General features: G+C 50.1%; 2 protein-coding genes and 1 long non-coding RNA gene across 4 annotated transcripts in view; 1 reads left to right on the plus strand and 2 right to left on the minus strand.

The window, feature by feature from the left end:
* NAGK (N-acetylglucosamine kinase) overlaps window positions 1-8,180 on the plus strand; it is a 28,957-nt gene extending 20,777 nt beyond the window's left edge. Inside the window, exons 7-10 of the mRNA XM_083757160.1 lie at window positions 2,111-2,198; window positions 3,718-3,815; window positions 4,740-4,818; window positions 5,439-8,180. Of these exons, the coding sequence (XP_083613286.1) occupies window positions 2,111-2,198; window positions 3,718-3,815; window positions 4,740-4,818; window positions 5,439-5,629 (456 nt within the window). The 3' untranslated portion in view covers window positions 5,630-8,180. The remainder of the gene's footprint in view (window positions 1-2,110; window positions 2,199-3,717; window positions 3,816-4,739; window positions 4,819-5,438) is intronic.
* LOC310853040 overlaps window positions 1-20,889 on the minus strand; it is a 484,331-nt gene that overhangs the window by 1,119 nt on the left and 462,323 nt on the right. The window lies entirely within an intron of this gene.
* The window catches only part of PAIP2B (poly(A) binding protein interacting protein 2B), a 35,521-nt gene continuing 22,177 nt past the window's right edge, over window positions 7,546-20,889 (minus strand). For both annotated transcript variants that reach the window (XM_083757198.1, XM_083757197.1), the window contains exons 2-4: window positions 19,322-19,485; window positions 11,431-11,616; window positions 7,546-10,023 (exon numbers count right to left, since the gene is read on the minus strand). In XM_083757198.1, the coding sequence (XP_083613324.1) occupies window positions 9,967-10,023; window positions 11,431-11,616; window positions 19,322-19,477 (399 nt within the window). In that variant the 5' untranslated portion in view covers window positions 19,478-19,485 and the 3' untranslated portion in view covers window positions 7,546-9,966. The remainder of the gene's footprint in view (window positions 10,024-11,430; window positions 11,617-19,321; window positions 19,486-20,889) is intronic.

Here is a 20,889-nt window from a genome sequence, read left to right on the forward strand (position 1 = left end):
TTTTTCTTCGTAAGTGCAGAGAGTACATGCCCTGCGTATGTCCTCCATCTTCCTTGTTTGCTCCGGGCTGGGGCTGGGTCCGGCCGTTTAATGATTAGCCTATTTGTTCCCTTTTAAGCCAAAGTCCACCGGGCCCATTAGGGTTCTCATGACAGGTTTTATGGCTTGTTTCACCTGGCGTGAAAGGAGCCTCTGTGTTGTGCTTCCTCCCGCGTTTCCCATTTCCTGAAATTCGCTGCTTTGGGCCTCGGAAGGGAAGGGGCCACAGCTGTCCCTGTTTTGCACATGACATCAGGGCTGGGCGATACCTGTTTTTCAACATCGTGATGCATCACCACTGCGATAGGGCAATATATCACGATGTCTGGGCTGTGCAGGGAGGGAGGGACCAGGAGGAAGGGATGTGTGGAGGATGCCCGCTTGCTCGGGCGAAGGCAGGCAAACACCTTCTCTGGCTCCCTCTGCCAAGGGCAGAGCTGCGTGAATTGATCTTAAAAGCACAAGTTCTTCTAATAATTTTTTTCTTTCGGATTTGTACTATATAATAATAATAATTATAATTTATTTTTTTTATACCCCACCCTTCCCGGTTCAAAAACCAGGCTCAGGGCAGCTAACAACAAATTTAAAACACTTTAAAACACTTAATTATAAAAGCAGCATAAAATATGGTATAAAAGCATGAATAACAATAAAATTTCAAAGTTCAGAAATCAATTTAAGGGAAATCCATCTAATAAGCATTAGATAATCCCCAGGGCTAGCTGGCTGAATTGGGCCAGCGAGGAGACCAGGGGAGAATTAGCTGTGGGGTCTCGGAGTGGGTGATCTTCATAAAAGGGGAGGGGGAGGGAAGGGAAGGGAAATAAAAGATCAGGCTGAATTCAAATTAAAGGCCAGGCGGAATAGCTGTGTCTTACAGGCCCTGCGGAAGGAGGTTAAATCCTTCAGGGCCCTGGTCTCCTGGGACAGAGCATTCCACCAGGTCAGAGCCATCACTGAGAAGGCCCTGGCCCTGGTGGAGGACTTCCTTAGGGCCTGAGACCTTTAAACTATGGTTCTTCATGGACCTTAAGGTCCTCTGTGGGGCAGATCAGGAGAGGCGGTCCCATAAATACAAGGGCCCTAAGCCACAAAGGGCTTTAAAGGTCAAGACCAGCACCTTGAACCTGACCCTGTACTCCACCGGGAGCCAGTGCAGCTGGTAAAGCACTGGGTGAATATGATCCCATGGCAGGGACCCCGTGAGGAGCTTCACTGCAGTATCTGTACCCGCTGGAGTTTGTGGGACAGTTTCAAGGGCAGCACCAGGGTTGCAATCAGCATGGATAAAAATCAATGAGTTTTTTATTTTAAAAAATCAGATTTTTAAAAATTTAAATCGGATTTTTAAAATAAAATGCTTTTGGAGGAAAAATCTTTCTAAAGATAGTTTTCTATTTAAGTTACATTATATTCCAAAGGCTCTTCATCAGGAAATAAGGATTTGTTTTAAGTTTTTTCATGTGTGCTAAAACTCAGTCTAAGTTTTTTTTTTTTAAAAAAAAAAAAAGTTTAACCACATCAGTTAACAAACATGGACACATATGCTATAATGCTATTGTTTTAGTTAAATAAATTGTTAAAATGTTCTTAATAAAATGATTATTTTTCTCCTTCCAATTAAGTACAGCAGAAAAGTTGTCCAAATATCAACAGTTAACGTATTAAACCTCACAATAATTTCATAATTATCTATGTATTTCTAATAGTATAACCAAATCAGTAATTTTTGATAAAACTGTAAAAACTACTCTGAAAATTTATTATTCCAAAAATGAAACCTTCATCTGGTTGTAAATATTAAGATTATACCAGCAAGAATGAGTCTTTCTGTAAAAAAAAAGAAAAGATTTAAATCAAGTCTTACTGACTAGTGATTTAAACAGTGATTCAAATCCACCTTGGTTGCAATCTTAGCCAAAGATGCGTTAAGCGGGGAAGATTCAGATCAGTATTGGTGCATAGCTTATATGAGGATCCTTTTGGGGGATCCTTCTGAGTCAGAGATCAGAGCAGAAATCATAGATGACTTGCATGCAACTGAACTTGTTTTCTCCTCTCCCTGCAGGTGACGGACAGGATGGGGCTCCTGACTCACCTCTACAGAACCTTTGAGAAGTCCAAGTTTGCAGGGTTTTGCCAGAAGCTGGCTGAAGGTAGCTGGGGAGGGACGCCAGGTGGGGGCGGTGAGCTGGCTTGGGGTGTACCTTGCTTCTGAACTTCGCATCATCATCATCATCATTTTTTATTTGTATGCCGCCTTTCCCCAGTTAAAAAACCAATGCTCAAGGCGTCTTACAGCATAACAAGATTTACAGAATTACAAAGGTCGTAAACAGTGAATAAACCACATTTAAAAAAGATACATAACCAAATGTGAAACAACTTCCACATAAATCAAAATCTAAAACTAAGAATACAGCATTAATATCACAGTTTAAAATGACATAGGTAAAAAATAACAGCAATTTAAACAAAAACCAAAACCAAACGGAGCCCTCTCTGCCCAGAGACCTCGGTGGCGTTCAGAGTTATTATTATTTTATTATTTATTGAGTTTATATACCGCCCTATACCTGGAGGTCTAAGGGTGGTTCACAGAAAAGATCACAACATATATAGTCAACAACCTAGCCCTATTACTCAGTAACAGGACAAAGGAACTCTGTACATGCCCAGTAGCACTGTATTGTTATTTCATGCTGTTGTTATTTAGACTAAGCCTGGGCCCTGGAAACTGTATCTTGCCAAGAACAGAAAGCCATGAATTGTGTGTTAGGTCGCTATTTTGTGGGTCACTGGGCAGAGGACAGAAAACAGCCCGCACCACTTCCAGATGTTTAATTCACTGGTTGGTTAGCCTAGGACTTGCCGATCAGAAGGTTGGCGGCTCGAATCCCTGCGATGGGGTGAGCTCCTGTTGCTCGGTCCCTGCTCCTGCCCACCTAGCAGTTCAAAAGCACACCAGTGCAAGTAGATAAATAGATACCACTCCGGTGCGAAGGTAAACGGTGTTTCCGTGCCCTGCTCTGGTTCGCCAGAAGCGGCTTACATCATGCTGGCCTCATGACTCTGAAAGCCAGCGGGGAAAGAGCGGTGGCTGTGTGCGCATGCGCACGGTGCGCACGCTCTTGCACACGAGGATTCCGACCCGCCGGCGGAAGTTTGCAGACCCCTGATCTGGACCAGGGGTCAGCAAACTTTTTCAACAGGGGGACAGTCCACTGTCGTTCAGACCTTATGGGGGGCCAGACTATATTTTTTGGGGGGGAAATGGAACAAGTTCCTATGCCCCACAAATAACCCAGAGATGCATTTTAAATAAAAGCACACATTCTACTCATGCAAAAACACCAGGCAGGCTCCACAAATAACCCAGAGATGCATTTTAAATGAAAGGACACATTCTACTCAGGTAAAAACAAGCTGATTCCCAGACCGTTCATAGGCCGGATTGAGAAGGCGATTGGGCTGGATCCGGCCCCCAGGCCTTAGGTTGCCCACCCCTGATCTAGACCAACCCCTGCAGTGGACCAGGGCTGCTTTCTTTAATCTTCTGTATCTTCCATACTGAAGGTTATTTTTTTAGTCGCTTTGTAAGCCACGTTTCTAAACTCCAGCGGCTTCCATGTTTTGTGAAACGATTAAACAAGGGCAAAATTTTTCTCCATGCAGGAGCCAAGGCTGGGGACCCCCTTTGCTGCTATGTTTTCAACAAGGCTGGAGAAGTTCTGGCTCGGCACATCGTAGCTGTGCTGCCAAAAGTTGATCAGGTAAGCTGTGAAAGGAAGGGGCGGCGGGGGGCCGGTCAGAACCGAGGGGTCGGGGGCTGGATCTCCCCAGGACACGGTCACCAAGAGGCCGGCCGGCCGGTCCAGAGAAGACTTTGGTCCGTGCAGTTAGAAGCCGCTCGGTGGGCTGCAATCCTGCAGCCCTGGTGTGCTCTGAAAAGCAGTTATAATATGAAATCTTCCATAATTATTATTATTTAATTATTATTATTAGTAGTAACAGTACTCCATCCACATGACTGGATTGCCCCAGCCACTCTGAGCTACTTCTAACATAGTAACAGTGGGGCAACATTCTCCCCCACCCCCCAAAAAAATACATTTGGAGGTAATGCCGCCCCAGCTAGGCTGGTAAAAATGGCCCCTGCCTGTTGGGTTGGGGTGCCATGCCTCTCTGGGTGGGGTCCAAGCAGGCTTCCTGCCTTGTGGCTTATTTCGAGATTCCAGTTCTGTCCTGACCAAGGGGATAGAATCATACAATTGTAGGGTTGGAAGGGACCCGAGGGTCATCTAGCCCAACCCCCCGCTATGCAGGAATCTCAGGATAACCGGCATGCACACCTAAAGGTGCCAGTGTGGTTATTTGTACAGATGCCTTTGTCTTACCTCGTCTGGAAACCTGAAACCGGAGAGGGAATTGTAGAATTGCAAGGGACCCCCAAAGGTCATCCAGTCCAACCCCCTGCCATGCAGAGCCAGGGGTGCTTCTCTCTGGGTTTCCAGAGGGCACCTGCCACACATTCCCAGAGGCATCTTACTCTGGCATGCTGGGCAGCCACTTTGCGGAAGGTTTGGAGCCTTACTGGGAAAGGCCCTGGGTGCAGGAAAGGGGGTGGGGAGAGGAAATAAATGTCAGAAATGAATCCTCAGAGGCTCTTTCCTGCCCTTCTTTCTCCTCCCTGCCAGAGCCTCTTCCTAGGAGACCTGGGGCTGCCCATCGTGTGCGTCGGATCGGTGTGGAACAGCTGGGAATTGATGAAAGGAGGTGAGCGGCTGTCGGGGATGAAGGCAGACGAGTCGTGCACCACTTTGGCGAGGCCGGGGATGTTTTGATGCAAAGAGTGTTGTGAAAGAGTGCAGAGTTGGCAGGGACCTGAGGGTCATCTAGTCCAACCTCCTGCGATACGGGAATCACAGCTCCTGTGCTGCCTCTCATTTGCCTGCCCGGTGGAGTGCCCATCTGGGTACCAAATTAGCACCTGGTAGGGTGGGTGGCACTGTGGTCTAAACCACTGAGCCTCTTGGGCTAGCCAATCAGAAGGTCAGCGGTTCGAATCCCCGCAACGGGGTGAGCTCCTGTTGCTCTGTCCCTGCTCCTGCCCACCTAGCAGTTCAAAAGCACACCAGTGCAAGTAGATAAATAGATACCATTCCGGTGCGAAGGTAAATGGTGTTTCCGTGCCCTGCTTTGGTTCGCCAGAAGCGGCTTACATCATGCTGGCCACATGACCCGGAAGCTGTACGCCGGCTCCCTTGGCCAGTAAAGCGAGATGAGCGCCGCAACCCCAGAGTCGTCCGCGAATGGACTTAACGGTCAGGCTTCCCTTTACCTTTAGGGATTGGTGTCCTCCGAATGACCGTTCCCTGCCTCTTTTCCTCTCCCAGGCTTCATCCGCGTCCTCGACCAGGCGCACAGAGAGCAGCCCGGCAGCGCCTTCTCCAAGTTCAGCCTCCTGAAGCTGAAGCAGTCCTCGGCGCTGGGAGGGGCGAGCCTGGGGGCCAAGCATGTTGGCCAAGCCGTCCCCCTGGACTACGCAGCCAACGTGAATGTCTTCTACACACACTCCTTTGCCTAGAGGTGCAGGATGCTCCCCACCCCATGACCTGACCTGTCCTGCTCTTTCTCGTTCTCTCTTTCTCTCCATGCCATGGACCCGTTTTTTAAATGTTCAAAGACTGCCTGTTCTGCTTCGGAAGGACGTTTTTGTAGGGGCATGTTTCGTAACGTTCATTAAAAAAAGGAAAAAAGCAAGACCGCCAAGCCGCAGTGTTCTTGGTCTGGTGGGCTGCGTGTCGTCATTCAGCCTGTTTTGTCGGCAACAAGCACCTGGTTACGTCAAGGAAGTTCACCTAGGGAGTTGCTGATGAAATTCCTCTCCTCCAAGCTGCCCAGAGACACAGAGAAGGGCTCTTCCTTGCGGTTGGGATAGCAGACCCCTACTGCAGAGCTTTCCAAACTTGTCGTGTTGGTGATACATCTCTTTAGACGTGCATCATTTCACGACACAGTAATTCAGTTTTACTAGCAAAAACCGGAGGTTAAACTGACCCCTTTCCAGCCCCAGGACAGCAAGGAGCATTTGTGTGACAAACCTACACACTGCAGCCACAACACACTGATGTGTCATGACACAGTTTGGTAAGCTCTGCCCTATTGATTTGGGCTTTGACAAGGCTGGTTTCTATAGGAGCAGGCTGAGAAGCCATGTCCCAGCACCTCATTTCAGGCTTCAGACCCAAGATTTGGCTTTCGTATTTGCAAAAGCCCAAGTGCTCTCCCGCATAAAGATGCTGTTACTGTGGGACGGATAGTTCGTGAGCCAGTTTAGCCATTTGGGGATGGTCAATAATTGTCATGTTTCAGGTCACGACTCTCCTGAAGATGGTCACCAACCTAATGGCTTTTAAAAGAGCATTAGGTCCAGCTGTGAGGGCCTTCTGGCTGTTCCCTCATTTTGAGAAGTGAATATACTGGGAACCAGGCAGAGGGCCTTCTCGGCAGCGGTGCCCGCCCTGTGGAACGCTCTCCCGTCAAATGTCAAGGAAATAAAAAACTAGCTGACTTTTAGAAGGCAGCCGTGTTTAGGGAAGCTTTTGATGTTTCACTGTTTTCTTTTATATTTTGTTGGAAGCTGGCAAAAGTAGCTGCGACAACTCAGTCAAGTGGGTGGGGAACAAGTAGAAGAAGTGTTTGGATTTGATATCCCGCTTTATCACTACCCGAAAGAGTCTCAAAGCAGCTCGCAATCTCCTTTCCCTTCCTCCCCCACAACAAACACTCTGTGAGGTGAGTGGCGCTGAGAGACTTCAGAGAAGTGTGACTGGCCCAAGGTCACCCAGCAGCTGCATGTGGAGGAGCGGAGACGCGAACCCAGTTCACCAGATTACCAGTCTACTACTCTTAACCACTACACCACACTGGCACAATTAATTAATATTAAATAATTATAAAAGAGGAATGGGCAAATTCATGGAGAGGACTATTACTGATGGCTCCTAGCCACAATGGCTGTGCTCTGCCTCCATGTTTGGGGGCTGCAATGCTACTGAGTCCCAGTTGCTGGAGAACACAGGTGGGGTGAGTTGCTCTTGGGCTGAAGTCCTGCTTGCTGGTTTCCCACTGAGTCATCTGCTTGGCCACTGTGAGAACAGGATGCTGGACTAGATGGCCCCTTGCCCGGATCCAGTATGCTCCCCTTACGTTCATGTGCAAGTGTTCCAGGGTAGTCCTTATGTTAGACGGAGAAATGTGCAAAAGTCCTACTCTATATCCTGCCCTTCCCCCTCCCAAAAAAAACTTATTCCAATGACCATCATTCTCCACGTTCCTTGGAGCCTGGACTCCCTCTTTCATGAGATGGTACGAAGGAGAAACCAGCCTCTTCCACCACCACGTTTTTATCCATTACCACCTACTCCCCTTTCCCATCGGGGAGTGGTAGGCTCTGCCAGGAAGCCCCTCTGCCAAAATTGGAAAGAACTCTGCATCACACCCAGCTCAAAACCAATTTATTTTAAGAATGCATTGTTTTAAAAATGGACAGAACATAATTGCAAAGACTTCTTCAGAAAGAAACCAGAGATTGCAAAGGGGGGGGGGGGAGAGAAAAGAGCAAAGGGGGAAGGGAATGGGGAAGAGTGGATATGGCCCCACTCATCTGCTCTGTCCAATTATACTGCTGATTATTTAAATAAGCAAGCCTGAAACGTGGCTTTGAAGAAATCTGGATCATGGAGAACTTGCCCATCTCCTCCTTTTTAAAAAAGTAAGACCAAGACCAGAGCCAGCTGCCTCTGCCCCTCTCTACAAATGCCAAATGCAGGCAGATAAGGGCAAATGGACAGGTGACCACTGAAAGCCAGGCTGGCCTCTGCCCCTCAAAGAGTTTGGGGTGGAGAACTCTTTACTCTGCACATGTGCCAAGAAGTCAGGTAGCTTTGCAAGACAAGCTGCTCCAAAGTAGATTGACACGTGATATGCCTTTGCAATTGGGAATCCATGGAAAGAATCTGGGGAAGGGATCCTGACATACATACAGCTCCACAGTTAAGCTGCTTTTTCACTTGCGACTGCAAGAGCACAGGCTCCCGGCTGGATCCCTTCTGTCAGTCTCACCCCTCCCCAAAGTCAGACTTGGTGGGGGCACCCTATGCATTCAACAGGAACCAGATTTTAAACAGGGAGGAGAGGGGCAAGCTGGCCGCCCTCCTTGGCAGTGAAGGTCTCTGCCCTGCCATCTCCTGGCAGCTTGCTTTGGGGACCTGGGTCCAGACTGGCTGAACTGCAGCTGTCCCACAAGCCCATGGGAGGGGTGTTCTTCCCATGGCCCCCAAGAAAGCAAGAGGGCTAAGCAAAGGGGCTCATGAACTGGAATCTGAGCTGGCAATGCTGATGGAGAACTGCTGCCCCCTCCCTTTTTTTGCAGATGAAGCTAGGTGTGTTCATGCTGTAAAAATCCCCTCAGCAATTCCAAAATATTCCCTCACCATTTTTCCCTCTATGGGGGAGCCCTGGAAAAAGACAAAACTTGGATAAAAAGACCCCTGGCAGTAGGGGTGGGGTGAGATAGGGAAGTTTTCTAAGCTCCTGCCTAGCTCTCCTTCCCTGCTCTCCCAGGTAAGATGCAGAGCATGGTCTTGCCTTGGGTCTTTTGCTGAAGGTGGTGGCAGATACCGGACAACCCAGAAGCCCAGAGGTTGGGGAGAAGCTCCTTCTGTGCTGTTGGATGTGTCTTGATTTTTGCAAGCTGTTTAGGGCCTGTTCGGCTGGTGTGGCCCACCTGTTCTTTCTGGTCCACAGACAAGCCCAAATGCAGCTCCCCAAACTTCTCAGCAGCTAGGATGTTGAGGGAACTGGGCCCAGTTGGAGAGAAGACACAAACCTGCTGGGATCAGAAACCCCCTCTGCCAAAGGCTCCTGGGCAGGAGCGGCAAAGAGCCCAAAGCCTCCCTCCTCAGGGGGAGAGACGTCCTTTGTTTGCATTGGATCAAACAGCTGTCAGGTGGAGAAAATATACCCTGTCGTTCCTGATTACGACTATTTTAGTTGGGGGCCGAAGCAGGGAGGAGGAGGAGGAGGAGGATGATAGGAAAGCTGAGAGAGAAAAACAGTGATGCAGAAGACCAGGAAATGGTTCATTGTGCCTCAACAACTCTGTGGACTTCCTGGGACCCCCCCCCCCGCCTCCTCAGCGGGAGGCCACGTGCTTGCAAATGTAGCGGGATGGGGTTCAAGCCAACTCCCCCAAGCCCTCAGGCTCCCCTGCCTTCAAGACACCCAGGGGTTTGGTGGTGGAAGAGGTCACTTTGCAGGCTGAGGCCCATGGAGCTGCAACCCCACCTGCTGGAATCACAACTGGCCTGAGCGAGAGAGGGCAAGAGGAAGGGAGGTACTCCAAAGCCAGGCAGAAGAGGAGAAGCAGAAGCACTGGGCTGGCTGGCGGCAGATCTGGCCTGCCCAGCTTGAGAACTTCCACCAAGGAGAAAGAGAGACATCCGGGGGGCCTTTCCCCGCCACGCAGCAGGGCCTGCAAAGTGTCCAAAGCATGCCCAGCCAAGGGGCTGCCCAGTGGGGAGGAGGAGGAGGCGGGTGGGCAGTCAGGAGACCCTGCTGGCGGTCAGGCTAGGCTGGCTGCTGTAAAACAGGAAAAGGTGAGAGGGGGGAAAAACAAGAAAAACCAAGGAGGTGCCCCGTCTGGATCTGTGCTGAGTCCCGTGGTGGGCATTCCTTCTCGTCAGTTTGTCTCAAAGTGTCCCGACGCAGCAAGAAAGAAGAGGGATGAAGTGGCGTAAAGAGTCCCACCGATTCGCCCACCAGGAGTCTATTTGCCCCACCGCTGCTTCGGGTCCCGCTGCCCTACCCCCACCCCCCACCCCCATCCAGGGCAAAAAGAAATTGTCTTTGCAAGAAGGTTCAGTACTTCACTCCGGGGACAAACTCCTTGGCGTCGGGGTTTAAGGTGCTTTTGCTCTGAAAGGGAGAAGGGGGGAAAGAGGTCAGCTAGTCACAGGCAGGAAAGAACACCGCCCCCCCGCCCCCGCCCCCAGGTTGCTCCTCGGCTTTTAACTGGCTTTCCCACCTGTCCTTCTCTTCAGGGATACAAATGGCCCATTTCCCTCCATTCCCCTCTCCTGAGAGCCCACTCTCTTCCTGCCCACATCAAACGATCCATAACTTAAAAGTTTAGATCACTGTTATTTGTTGAAGTTAAGAGCCGTAACAAAATGAGGCAAAGGGACCGAAAAATGATACAGTGGTGCCCCGCAAGACGAATGCCTCGCAAGACAAAAAACTCGCTAGACGAAAGGGTTTTCCGTTTTTCGAGGTGCTTCGCAAGACGAATTCCCCTATGGGCTTGCTTTGCAAGATGAAAACGTCTTGCGAGTTTTTTCCCTCACCCCCCCTTTTCTAATCCGCTAATAGCCGCTAAACCGCTAATAGCCGCTAATAGCGCTAATCCGCTAATAGGGGTGCTTCGCAAGACTAAAAAACCGCAAGACGAAGAGACTCGCGGAACAAATTAATTTCGTCTTGCGAGGCACCACTGTAAAAGCAGAATGCGCTTAAGTCAGAACAGATGTGACAATTCCAATCCAGTACATATTTTACTTTCAAAAGTGGCTCGGAATACTGGGCCCCCCGTGTGGTGGGTCATTTATTACTAGTTTATAGAGACGGACAGGCGAATGAGAAGAAGCACCCCAGCCCTAAGTGAGCTCAGGGAAGACCAGTTGGGGAAATGGCTGGATTTCAGGACCTCCTTGATTTTAACCGGGCCAGAAAAGTGTGCCTGAGAGCAAGGGAGCCCACTGCCTCCAGTGCAACCACTTGGGGGACGGGTAGGGGTCCCCACTCCAAGATCATGGTGGTGCAACAAACCCTGGCAGGGCTCCCCAAGCCCCTGTAACCTTCCAAAGTAGGAGCTGAAGAGAGACCAGGATTTCTGCTCCCTTCCCCATCATTGCACAAGGGCTCTTCTCTTGGTACTTGCATCCCCTCCCTGCCCTTTCTTCTAATACTAGCTGGCTGAAATTCTCATCTCTTGGGCTGTTCCTCATTTCTATGCCCTTTCAATAACCCCTTCCTCCCTGCCTACTCCCTGCGCGCCTCCCATGTTGAGGTATTGATATCTCAGCTTCTTCCTGGCCTGATCCAGCCAGATTTTCTCATAAAATTGTCCATAAAAACAGTTTTAAAATGACAGCTATCGGTAGCAGCTGCTGCCCCTCCGATTGCGGATGGATTCTAAAATGTGGGAGCACTGAAAAGATTCTGCCCACCTTTTTTCCTCCCTCTTCACATCCCTGCCCCTTATCTGTGACCGACCGACAGAGCCAGGTCCCCATGCCCACTTCTAGCCCCTGTCCCAGGGCTTACCAAAATGTCTTCCGATACGTGGCTGTGGGTGTTGTCGTTGACCGAGAGCCCGTTCAGCTGCTGTTGAAGCTGCCCAATGCCCTGGGGCAGGTCACGGGACGGGATGAACCAATCCTGGTCCTCTTCATCCAGCATCTCCTGGAAACAGCGGTCGAGGAATTCCTGCTCCTGAAGCTCCTCCTCCACCTGGCCAGGAAGCAGATCCACAAGGGAGGGTCACATAGGAAAAGATGTACCTCCAACTGCTTGTCATCCTGTCAAAGTTACTGCACCAACCCCAAAGTAGTATTTATTTATACAATCCCTTCCTTCCATCATGGAACCCAGGGCAGCAACACAGGCGGCCATTCAGAGCTGCTTAGCTTCAGCAACACGGTGGCATCAATGGCTTTCAGACCATGGACTGGTATTCCTCCCTGGCTCACCAATGTCAGATGCCATTGAGAAACCTGATGCAAACAAGGAGGGCAGCTCCTGGCTAGCCCCTGCTCTTCCAGATACTCAACCTCACCTGGGTTTTCCCTTGTCAGTCGCGAATTGCCAATGGCAGGCCTCTCCCTTTCTTTGTCTGACCGCTTTTAGAGCCACCTAAGCGAGTGGCTGCAGTTTCACAATGATTTTTTTTTTGTACAATGCAAAACTTTGGTTTAGCTTGTCCCCCCCCCCCCAAAGATCTTTATTGAAACTTAACATATATACATAATAACCAAAATTCCCAATGATTCCCTCACATAAAATATAATATCTAAATTACAACAGGTACTTAATTATACACTTAATTATAAAACCCACCTCCAACCCTCTACTTCCCTCCACAGCAATTCAACTTCTTTATATTTCTACCTTTCCCCCTTGCATTCTATAATAAATTATTTTTGTTACATTCTGATTTTTCCTTCTTTCTTTATTGGTTTTGTTATTGCTTACATTTTTTATTCTAAGCCTATTAGCATGTTATTTTTAGAACAATATTTTGACATAATAATCTTTGAAATACTTCCACTTCATTCTTAACTTTTGATTTGATTGGTATCTTATAATTGAAGTTAATTTTGCCAATTCTATATACTCACTTAATTTACAAATCCACTCTTCCTTTCTTGGTGTGTCCTGAGATTTCCATTTAGTGGCAATAATTACCCTGGCAGCTGTTATTGCATATAAAAAGTTGTTTTTTTCATATGTGGTATGTCTTTGCCCACCAACCCTAACAGATAAGCTTCGGGAATTTTTATCAAGGTGGTCTTTGAGGGACTCTCCTCTCTCAGTGGACAGGAGCACATTGTTAAACTATGGCACTTGCTCCGCAGGAGGCAGGGAGGGCCACCAACTTGGATGGCTTTAAGAGAGGATTAGAGAAATTAATGGAGGAGGAGGGGCAGCAATGCTTCTGAATGTCAGCTCCTGGAAACCCCAGAAAGGGAGAGAGCTCTGTTGTTCGGATCCAATTTCCCATAATGAGTACCTGGTAGGCCACTGTGAGAACGGGATGCTGAACCACATGAGTCACGGGCCTGATCCAGCAGGGCTCTTCTTAGGTACTTACGTTGCCCTCCAGCTGTTTTCTACTATAGCATAGGCTTTTCTGACTGGGATCAATGGGAACCAAAGCCTCAAACAGCTGGACGACACCAGCTTGGGGAAGGCTGCTCCAGGATTAAAGGTAAAGGGACCCCTGACCATTAGGTCCAGTTGTGGCCGACTCTGGGGTTGCGGCGCTCATCTCGCTTTACTGGCCGAGGGAGCCGGCGTACAGCTTCCGGGTCATGTGGCCAGCATGACTAAGCTGCTTCTGGCAAACCAGAGCAGCACACAGAAATGCTGTTTACCTTCCCGCCAGAGTGGTACCTATTTATCTACTTGCACTTTGACGTGCTTTCGAACTGCTAGGTTGGCAGGAGCAGGGACCGAGCAACGGGAACTCACCCCATCAAGGGGATTCGAACCATCGACCTTCTGATCAGCAAGTCCTAGGCTCTGTGGTTTAACCCACAGTGCCACCCACGTCCCTGTTCCAGGATTAGGAGGGGAAAAAAGATTTCCATCCACTCCTCCCACGCCATTCTCAATATTATTTGGAGGGTGAGCAGAGATGCACACAGTATTGTGTTTTAAAGTATGGCCACTCCACAGATGCACTGTGTGGCATTCTGGCAGCCATCCCTTCATCTATAATGCCTTTCTCTAATCCTTCCTTCTGCACAGGGCAATCCATCTCTTCATTAAGTTTCACTCATCAAAGCCCAGAAATTTTGGGGGATGCCAAGGCAAGGTTTTCACAGACACTTGTGTGTGAGCTCTAGCCTCTCAGTGGAGCCCATTAAAACAAGGGAAAAAGGCCAGAGACACCATAACCCTTCTTTTCCCAATCATGTCAACCTTCAAATCACCAAGCTGGCAAGGCAAGAGCAAGCTCAGATTTCACGTCTCATCAGCCCAACTGCAGATGGTGCTGTACTTCAAGCTGGCGCACGGTGGCACTTGGGACCCACTGCTGGCATGCGTCCCTGAGAGGATGGAGAATGGAAGCTGCACCGGCCCCAACAACATTGCAATTTTCCCGACATGTGCTTAATCCAGACATCACAGCGAGCACTAAACACCCCCCCCACCCGGGAACTAATCCTGCATTAGGGGGCACTGTAACACAACCATGCATGCATGTGTCTGACCTTCAGTAGGGGGAAAGACAGAGACAGGCAGGTGACAAGGAGCAGTCAAATGCAGACTTAGCTGTGGATTCACTGGGCTGCTGCCTCCCTCCCCTCTCTTCATTAATCTCCATTTTTACAGCCGTGTCTGTTTACTGAAGGCTAGAAGGTCTCTTGGCTGGGATCATGTGACATTTGGCTGTTCTGCAGGAGGCAGTCCCTAACATGCTGCTAGTGGTGACTTAAACAGCTGCTGCCTTCTACGGCTACCTTAATTTAGGATATTATCCCTGGACACTGCAGCAGGCTTCTTCAACCTCGGCCCTCTAGATGTTTTGACTACAACACCCAGCATCCCTTACCATTGGTCCTGCTAGCTAGGGATCATGGGAGTTGTAGGCCAAAAACATCTGGAGGGCCGAGGTTGAGGAAGCCTGCACTAGAGAGTCTTCCCAACTGACTTGGGAGGAAAACTCCCTAGACAGAGTGGCACGGCCATTTGACTGCCAATTTGCTGCAGAAATCAATGTGTTTCTTGTTTTCCAATGTTATTAATTCCACTGTATTGCTGCAGCCACCGCTTTAATTTATTGTTATACCACTCCGTTGGGTGAATGGGCATGACAAACACCGTTTCCTTTAAGCAAGTGGTTAGGGAGTGGTTTTTTTTTTTTTGTCCCTCTCTTAAAACGCTAATTAATGTCTATGGTCACCCAGTGAAGGCGCATGTTGGAAAACTCAGACTAGCTGTGATTTTTGCATTACAGAGATGCAACCAGATGACCCTCTGGGTCCCTTCCAACTCTCTTAACTCTATGACACAAGGGAATACCTCCTTCACAAAGCCAAACTCTGACATGAGCTACTGGCCACTAACTTGGATGGTTCTGATAAACTCACGGAGGATCCGGCGGTGAATGGCTGCTTGCTGCACCCTCCAGTACGCCCATAAATGTGAGTTGCTGGGAAACAAGGGTGGGAGAAAAGGGGGCTGCTATCGTGCTCCTGTCCCGCTTGTGGGCTTTCCAGAGGCACCTGGTAGGCCAGAGGGAAACAGGATGCCGGGTGAGCAGGGCCTTTAGCCTGACTTAGCCGCATGGCTCTTACGTCCTCATTCCAGGTGCTTCCTCCACACGCAAATCCCAAACCAGGGAACCAAGGAGGACTAGGGACATGGTTTCTCAAGCCTCACCTCAGACTGTATGTTGGACGGTGGGTGAAATGCACAGGCCCCAGCCATGGCCAACTGGTCAAGGCCTCCTGGCCACCACCAACTGTTCCACACAAGCAGGGCCCAACACAACCTTGAGCAACCTGGCGCTCACCAGACGTTTGGATTACAACTCCCATCAGCTCCAGCCAGCATGACCATCCTTTTGCATTTGTTACTTATTCAATGCATTTCTAAGTTGCTTTAGACAAAAAGAATACCTCTCAGAAAAGATGATGAAGCACAGAAATCAAGTAAAAGCAAAATTAAAAAGCATTGTGCAGTGCAAAACCCCTCAAATGCTCACCCAACAGCACAGTAAGAAGGAAAAGGCCTGGCCCACCCTATTAAAAGATGAGCAGAACAACAGAGATGAACAGAATACTGTAGAGTTGGAAGGGACCACAAGGGTCAATGCAGGAATCTCTTGCCCAACATGGGACTTGAACCCATGATCCTGAGATTAGGAGTCTCATGCTCTGCTACTGAGCCCAAGGACTAAGTAAACATGTCTTAGGCCGGCGCCTAAAAACGAAGTATAATGGTGCCTGGCAAGATTACCCAGGGACAGCATTCCTCAAGGATGTGCATGTTGCCCAATGAAAAGGAAAGGCCTGATTTCGTGTTGCCCCATTATACTCCTCTTGTGGATGAGGCAGATGGAGAAGGTCCTCCAATGAAGGCTGCAGGGTCTGAGTCAGTTCATGTGGGGGGAGACTGTCCTCCAGGGGTTGGGATCCCGAGCCGCATAAGGCTGATGTAGTCCAAGCAGCTGGAGATGCGGTCCAAACCATTGGGAAGGCCTCAGATTGGGGAGGACTAGTTTCACACTTCCTGACAAACAGTACCCCGGACCCCAGCTCCCCTTCTGCTTGTGAAGCTCAGTTGCATTTGCAAGCAGGGAAGTCCCAGCCGGCAAATCCCACGGCTTTTGTGGCTTTCATTTGCACCAGCCACAGAGCGGCCTCTCCTGGACCAGGGACGCTTCGTTCATCCCAGCAGCTGTCATAATGCAGGCATGCCAAGAAGCCCTTGAGAGGCCAACTTCTCACGGTTGCAGCGTTTCTCACTGCACACGGAATGCTCGACAATCCCTCCACCTTCACAACCACTTTGTGGGTCAGGTTCCCCTATGGGCAACAGAGTGAGCAACTAGCCCAAAGCCAGCCAGCCAGCCCACCCACTCAGTTTAGGAGCCCAGCTTAAAGTTCAACCAGACCCTGTGCTACAGGGGCACACCTGGCCTCTCCGCACTTCCATGCATGCCTCCATCCTGGGGCTTCTCCACTTCCCCAGAACGTCCTGCCTTTGTACTCTTTAAAAAGGAGGAGAATGAATGTCTCCCTGATGACTCTGGCTTGCCCTGCCCACAGAGAACATTTTGCAGGAGCTGCCATCCTCCTTCCTCAGTGGTCCTGCTGCAAGCCTTCCTATCTGCTTCTGGGCCCCACCCAGAGGCTGCCCTCCCAAACAGAAGAGGCTCAGTACTGATTCAACTGGCTCCAGGAAAGCAGCAGGGCTGGTCTGCTCACCCCCAAGAAGGAAGGGTTTTGGATTTCTTGTTTTCGGCTGAAGCCTCCTCCTCTGCCAATGAGACCCTCGGAAGGCAGGCGGGGCTTCTCCTGTCATCCCTGAGCAAGATTCCTTCCTGCTGCGGAGGCTTTCCTCGCACACTGCCACATCGCAAGCTTGGCAGCTGGACAGAGGCCCCGAGAAGACAGGAAGCAGCAAAACCGCCCCGCCAAGGCTTGGAGCGCAGCAGGCTAAGCAGTTCCAGACCTCCCAGAGCAGAAGGGAGATGCCGAGAGCAGCTGAGATAAGAACCAGGGAGCTTCAGCTGTAAGGTCTGAGGGCTCAGCTCTCACCAAAACTGCCCCCAGCTCATTCTCAATGGTCAAGCACAAAGAGAGTCCAGAGGCAGGAATATAGGGAGCTGCGTTGCAGCAGCTCAGCCCCTCTGATCCAGGTAGCCTTGTACTGCCAACTGTTCTCCTGGGCCTCAGGTGGAAAAGAGCTTCCCTATCACCTGCCAACTGAACCTTTCTGCTGGAGATGCTGGCAGAGATTGAACTCGGGACCCACTGGAGGCCCATTCCGCCAGACTGCCTAAGCGGGAGAGAGATGGGAAGCAACGGGGCTCATTTAATGCGCTCTACTGGAGGCCCAGCTCCATCAAGCACCTCCCTGCCCCTGAACTGTGCCATGCTGGTCACTGGAGGAGCAATTGTTCAGAAATTGGTGCCCGGGTCTTTACTTTCCTCTTCCCTCCCTGTCCCTTTCACCTTGCGTGTCAGGTTTCTTTTCAGATCATGAGCCTGTGTCTGTCTTGACGACACGTAAGCCGCTCAGGGAGCCTTTTGGGCACAAATGCAATAAACAGAGTTTGCCTTGCCCCATTCAGCTATGGTCCTCTCCAAGGTGCGTCCTCAGCAGGGCTGGAGTGTGCAAGGGAAGGGAGCCAAGGTGGCCAGGGAGGAAAAGCAGCTGGGGAGGGGAGAGGCAAGGACAGAGACAGACCCAAGGACTCTGGCAACAGATGCGGGGAAGAGGAGCATGCATCCTAAAGAGAAGTGGCAGCAAGCTGCAGGATCCTTCTCCCTGCCACCTCCTACAGACCAGCCTTTGCAGCAGCTCTGCCCTTGAAGAGGTATTGAGAAGTGCAGCGAATGCTCCATGCCGAGGAGCTTGTCTCGCCTGTTTGGCAACTGCTGTGCTGGCAGCTGCTGGGCCTTCTCCGGGCGGAATTCAAGGCACTCCTGCTTACCTTTCAAGCCCCTTGTGGCCTTGGAGCCAGTGGGGTGGGGGGCACCGCTGCCTCTTCCTGTGGGAGCTCCTACGGCAGCTACAGGCCGAGCCCAAGAGGCGGCCAGAACTTGGGACTGCCAGGAGAGGGGCCTTGAGGAACCTGGAGGAAGCACGGCACCACTCCTTTCTCCTCTGTTTTTGAGAAAGCATTCATCTGTTGGGCGGTCCTTCCCCTGGTTTTTAATGCTGCTGGATTTTACCGAGTCCTGCCATTTCTAAAGTTTGCAATCGGAAGCCACCTCAAGGGTAGAAAAAGTGGGTTGAAGATCATCTAAAATGACTAGATTCATAAAGACCAAATTCCTAGCTGTCGTGCAGCCACAGAGGCAGGTGGAAGCTTGCCATCAGAGAGATGAGGGAGAGACTGGGGCTTCCTGAAAGATCAGGAATGGACGTTTTAGTGCCCCAAAAATCTCCTTTCTCCTCCCCTCCGACGTCTCCTGTGCCCTCTCCATCTTACTTCCCTCCTTCTGCCATCTGTCAGCCTGGTCTTTACCCAAAGATAAAGTTCTTTCAAGGAAGCTTGAACATACCCCTTGATTAAAGCCACATCTTAGTAGCATTTTTTTAAAAGGGTAGGCAAATCTCTTTCTATTACTAATGCAGGTGAAGGAGAGCCACTTGCCCAAGGCTGAGGCGAGGTTCTAATGGCAGACTTCCTGCCTCCCATGGCACTTCTATAGACAGGGCTAGACACTTGCTCAACATGGAAGTTACAGAACTCCCTCCCACAGGAAGCAGTGATGGCCACATAGTTAGATGGGTTTAAAAGAGGATTAGACAAATCCGTGGAGGAGAGGGCCAGAAATGGCTACTAGCCATGACAGCTTTCCTCTGCCTCCACAGCTGTAATATTTCCAAATACCAGTTGCTGGAAGCCACAGAAGGGAGAGTGTCCCTGTCCTTGAATGCTGCTTGTGGGTTCACAGAAGAGGCATCTTGGTTGGCCACCTTGAGAACAGGATGCTGGACTAGTTCTAGTGGAAAGTCATAAAGACCTGCCCCCTGCCCTATCCAGAGTGTGGGCTGCCCCAACCTGTGAGCGAGGACGACACAAAGCAGGCGGCCAGCCTGAGCATCTATTTTTAAGTGATTTCTGATTTTCTAATGGTGTTCTGTACTCTACTGGCATTTCGCTTCTCATAATCCCTGTAGGCTTCCCCATAAAAACTGGCCTATAAACCGCGTACCAAGGAACAGACTGGAGAGTCAACAACTGCCTCACCTGCCGGTTGAAGTCCTCTTCGTTCTCCATCCACATGTACTCGGCAAAGGGGTTGTTCTCCTTCTCGTCATGCCCGTTCACTACCTGGTCCTCCTTGGATTTTGCAGGGGTGGTGGCAGTCGTGGTCGTGTTTGCCACGCTGGAACCATTCATCATTACGGAATCTGAGAAGGGAAGACGAAAAATGCATTAGGAATAGGGAAAAGAATACGGGACACTTTCACAGCTCAGGAGCCAACAGCAGATGCCACCCCAGCCCCCAGTATAATGGTCATGGTGCTTCATGGGTCACCCCTCACATAAATACTGCGTAGGAATTGAGAATTTCTGAAAGCTTGGATGTCTGGAAAGAAGAGATTTCTCCTGTTCCTGGGCAGAAAGAAGAGAACCTCTGCTGGCACTGGGGTGGGGGTAAGTGAGAAAGAGACCCACAGTATTGACTTGGCTCTCTTATACACTAGACTGCACATAGGGCACTGAAGTCCTGCAATGAGCACCCATCAGCCTGGGAGATGAGAGCCAGAGACAGGCAACACATGAGAAAGAAGGAGATTCCATAGCTACCCAGTCTTCTACATGTTTACTTGAACTCAAGGGATTTCTCTCCCATGGAATGGGATACAGGGTTACACCCTCCCAGAGTGGAAAAGAAGATGCCCTCATGCTGGCCCATCCATCACCGTCTTCAACCATGAACTTGGAAGAGAAGCAGTCCGCTGTCTGCCTCAGTGACAGAAACCATGAGAGTGGTTGCCGGCACAGCCAACAGCAGCTGCAACCCCTGAAGAACGAGGCAAGAGCAGCAGCAGAAAGGCAAAATGTCAGGCTGTGATACTCTGTAGGACTAGAAAGGAGCAGGCCCTGTTGAACTCAGGGGAATGTTGCTTCCTATTAAACATGCCCAGGCTGGGGCTGTTATGCCTCTCTTGTGGCAAGACGTGCAAAGAAAATCCATAATGGGGAGGGGAACTGCTAAGAATCCCACCACTGGGAGTCAGGACAGATAAGTTTCTTACCCACCCTAATTACCACTCGCTGCATCTGCAAACACCTGAGAATGGTGCCCGTGAGTGAGAGAGATCCCATGGAGACAGGCAAGCCTGCAAGTTGACACAGGGCTTTGAAAAGGATCCACCAGCATGGAACGAGATTAGGAGCCACACAGCTGCCTCAGCACTAGTGGCTTGGGTTCTCAAGCTGTATTCTGCATTGTCTTCAAGGACAGTCCAATGGGCAGTGCATTCAAGTCATCTACAGGTAACCAGAGCATGATGGATCACTGGGTTAAGACTCTCTCCCAGACAGAATAAGAAAGGGTGACACCAGGGGACGTTTGTGCTTGAGTTTCTCCTGAGCATTGCCTCAGGCTAAGCTGGTCTTGACCGTGACAAGGAGTCTTCTCCACAGCAAGGAGGGCAGTGCCAGTGATGAAGGAGAAATTATACTTCCAAGTCTGTTAACTGGGTTGTGGAGGGCAGGGAGGAGTCAGGAACTAGCACCCAAAAATGTAACAGAGGAGCACTGATAATGCAAACCACCCCGGCCCACTCCAAGTGCTTCACTCAGCC

Source organism: Podarcis gaigeae, assembly GCF_964106915.1.
Source record: "Podarcis gaigeae genome assembly, chromosome: 9".
Classification (NCBI taxonomy): domain Eukaryota; kingdom Metazoa; phylum Chordata; class Lepidosauria; order Squamata; family Lacertidae; genus Podarcis; species Podarcis gaigeae.